Raw genomic sequence first — 3,631 nt, 5'->3', positions numbered from 1 at the left:
GCCTAGCCCCGAGGCTGGGGCTTTAGAAGTGGACTTCCTATAGGGTCCTCAGGCTCAGATCCCCAGGGCGCACAGCTAAGTTGGGGGCATGGAGGCCCAGTGAGTAAGGGGTCTTGGCTTAAATGGAGGCAGGCACTTAGTACAAGGAGGGCTGACTAGGGCTGGAAACTGGGCCCGGGTGGCTGACAGGCTGAGCCGCCCACCCCCCCACAGGTTTCCAGACACCTGTATCTCTCATAGTTTTGCACTTCCTCCAGGAAGGGGCGGCTGCGCTCTTCGACCTCCTCCAGCGCCTGGCTCCAGCGAGAAGCTGCCTCCCAGACTGGGAACGCTTCTCCCATTGTGTTTAGCCCTCTGGGCTGCTCAGCCACGACCTTCTTCAGCTCTGCCCAAAGCAGCAGGGGCTTAAGAGATGGGGGAGACCCCCCAGGGCCCAGGAAGGAGGAGATAGACAGGAGGAACATCTGGGATGCATAGAGATGGTCTAGCAGGCCTGCCCACCCAAGAGGGCAGCCTTCAGCCTCCCCCACCCCACTGCCCTGCCCCTTTCTCAATAAGCTTCTTTGGTAGGGGTAGGGTGGGGGGCATTCTGGATAGCCCAATTGGCCCCTGGGCAGGCCCTCACCTCTGATCATGTCGGCCGTCTGCAAGGCAGCCAGGATCGGGAGGGCGTTGAAGGTGGTGTTCTCCTGCCGGAACCAAACGAGGCTGTGCCTCCTGCTTTCCACCCGGGGGGCCCAGCTTGGGGGACCCTTGCTTCACCAGGTCTGGAGGGAGAGCATCCCTCATGGTGCTCCCAGCCCAGGAAATCAGGGAAATGCGTGTCCTTCTGCTCTCTTGGTCCTTTTCCCCTCCCTCAGCCCAAGCTGACTCAACTCCCCCAAACGCGGCTCCTTTCTGTCTCGACCCTCCTGCCCGGACTATTGCAGTAGACTCCCAGCCAGTGTCTCATCTATCCCAGCCATTCTGCACAGCACCCTCTGTTTCCCTAAAGTCCAGCTCTGGGCTATTCTTCCAGCCTCCGGTTCCACTTCCTTCCTCCTGGAATAGTTTGCTATAGTCACCCAGCACAACTGACTCACCAGTTCCCAGCCCTGGCATTTTCCAGGCCCTGGGTCACAGATGCTGACTCACCCTGCACCCTGCCCCCACTGCCTGTCTCCACCCAGGAGAACCTGCCTGTTTTCTGGGGCTCAGGGTGTGAGCTTGCTCCCTAGCTATCCCCAGCCCACACCTCATGAGGATCCTAGCCCTTCCTTCTGAACTCCAGGCCTACCTCCCCCACCAGACTGTGCGTGCAAGGACCAGCATCGTGAGCCTCCAGTCCAGAGTGTCACGTGGTAGGTCAGGCCCTGACTGGACCCAAGCCTGAGGTTCCACTGGGCTCCCACCCCAAAAGGGAAGAACTGAGGTCCCTCACTTTTGAGTTCCCAGGCAGGTGGGAGAGAAGTCAGGGAGACCAGGGACACTCACCTCCAAGACCATGCTGTAGAAGTTGGCCTCTGGGACGCCTTTCAGCCGATGTAGGACGTGGTCCACAGAGGGCACCTGAAACGGTTTTTTGAGAGGGGTTGTTATGACAAAGACCACGAAGAAGCCTGGGAGGGGTCCCTGGGGAAGGATGGGGGCAGAGGCCTCTGAACACTCAGTGTCCTTATGTACACGATGGGGACCACCACAGCCCCGACAGCCCTGGGTGATAGTGAGAACTCAAGAAGCTAAACCGGGACTTCCCTGGTGGTCCAGTGGTTAGGAATCCACCTGCCAATGCAGGGGACGTGGGTTCGATCCCTGATCTGGGAAGATCCCACATGCTGTGGGGCAACCAAGCCCGTGCACACTCCACAACAAGAGGAGCCACGGCAGTGAGAAGCCTGGGCACCGCAACCAGAGAGCAGCCCCCACTCACCACAGCTAGAGAAAGGCCAGAGCAGCAGCGAAGACCCAGCACAGCCAAAAATAAAAAAATAAACAAAAAAAGCAGTTAAGTCACGTGAGGCTCACTGGCACAAGCATGGTACAGGATGACGGTCATTAACCCCAGGTGTGTGGACAGAGGAGGGGCAGCTGGAGAAAGGGATTGGGTGTTCGCTTCAGAAGACACCTGGAGCACAGGTTGCCCTGGAGCCACGGGCAGAGCAGCCCCCTTCGCCCCAAGAGGACTCAGTCTTGGGCCAGCACCTGGCTGAAGTCTGCTCCCAGCTCCAGGCTGTGGCTTTTGTCCAGGGCCCCTGCACAGCCCTGGCAGGGGGGCTCCTGCAGTAGTGACAGGAGGCGCTGCCGGTGCCCATGCAGAGCCGGTGCCAGGGCCTCCTGCCCCTCCTGCAGCTCCACAGAGGTGGCGTTCAGGCCTCGGAGGTGATCCACGGAGACCTGCAGGGCTGAGAGACCCACATCCAGACTGAGGGGTCTCTGCTGCTACCAGCATCCTCAGAGGCCTTGGGGGGAGTCGGAGCATCTTTCCCTCCCCCAGCCCAAGGGGCCTGCTGGTCCTTGCTCTCTGTAGTTATAATGGAAGTGGCCCCAGGGCACATGAAGCCAGGAGTGGACAGAGAGTGCAGAAAGGCAGGAGTGGGGCCCCTGAGGTGGCAGAAGAAATGTAGGGCTGGGAGAGGGTGGGGCCGGGCCCCCGGAGACACTCACCCTGGCCCAGGCTGAGTACTGAGGCCAGCGCCTCATACACGGTGCTCTTGAGCTGGGAGTGGATCGCCTTCCCGATGCTGCTGCCGACGCCTGGAGAGCACAGGACAGTCTGCAGGGCGGCCGGGCCTCCCCACCCTCCCTCCGCCTCCTCTTGGGTCAGGGTGCTCTGCAGTGGAGTGAGTGCCATGCCGCCGGGATGGGCCTGATCCCCACCTCCTCAAGGGCATGGATGAGGGGATGAGAGGGCCCCCAGGGCAGAACCCAGCCCAAACCCTCACCATTAAGTTCCTTCAAGACTTGCTCCTGAGGAAGGGAAAACTGCTCTGCCACGGCCTGCAGCTCCTAGGCAAACACAGGGCAGGAGGTTGCTCTTCCCCGTCACGGAACAGCCCGGCTCCCATGCCTTCCCCGGCCCTTCCTCCCACCATCCCTGCACCTGGGCGTCCATCCTGAGACTAGCAAGAGTGCGGTTATGAACGCGACTCCCCAGCAGGGGGCAGTCAGGTGCACGCTAGAAGAGGCACCCTTTCTAATGAGTGGGCTAAGCAGGAATTTGCAGGCCCCACCCTGCTCTGTCCCGCCCACTTGGGGGCGTGTGGGGGTGAGGGGCTACTCGGTGCTCACCAGGGGCACCTCGGAGACCAGGCCCCGGAGGCTGAGGAGGGTCTCCGGCACAGCCTCGGCACTGGGGCCCATCTGCTCGTGCATGTGCTGGTTGGTGACAAAGGCAGTGACCACACCGATCCTGCGGGGATGGGGAAGGAGGAGGGGGCTGCTGGCTGGATGCCCATGGCCCCTCGGGCCTCGGCCCACGCCTCCCGCCTGACCTGGGCGCCCCTCACAGCAGCACGAGGGTGGTCAGCAGCAGGAACGTCACGAGGACAGCGCGCTCGCAGGCCATCGCCTTGTGCTCCATCTTCACTCGACCACCGCAGCGCCGGCGGCAGCGCAAACAGCAGAAGCAGAGCCCCGCGGTGGGCATCGCCAG

General features: G+C 61.8%; 1 protein-coding gene across 1 annotated transcript in view; it reads right to left on the bottom strand.

Moving 5' to 3' along the window:
• The window catches only part of PROM2 (prominin 2), a 16,615-nt gene that overhangs the window by 10,915 nt on the left and 2,069 nt on the right, over positions 1 to 3,631 (bottom strand). Inside the window, 8 exon segments of the mRNA XM_010829571.1 lie at positions 226 to 385; positions 626 to 689; positions 1,474 to 1,548; positions 2,182 to 2,381; positions 2,644 to 2,733; positions 2,922 to 2,985; positions 3,268 to 3,388; positions 3,486 to 3,631. The exon segment at positions 3,486 to 3,631 is cut by the window's right edge and continues 10 nt beyond it. Of these exon segments, the coding sequence (XP_010827873.1) occupies positions 226 to 385; positions 626 to 689; positions 1,474 to 1,548; positions 2,182 to 2,381; positions 2,644 to 2,733; positions 2,922 to 2,985; positions 3,268 to 3,388; positions 3,486 to 3,631 (920 nt within the window).

This window comes from Bison bison, unplaced genomic scaffold (genome assembly GCF_000754665.1).
Source record: "Bison bison bison isolate TAMUID 2011002044 unplaced genomic scaffold, Bison_UMD1.0 scf7180017864508, whole genome shotgun sequence".
Classification (NCBI taxonomy): domain Eukaryota; kingdom Metazoa; phylum Chordata; class Mammalia; order Artiodactyla; family Bovidae; genus Bison; species Bison bison.
The sequence above is the reverse complement of the archived record's forward strand: the minus strand, read 5'-3'. Positions and strand labels throughout refer to the sequence as shown.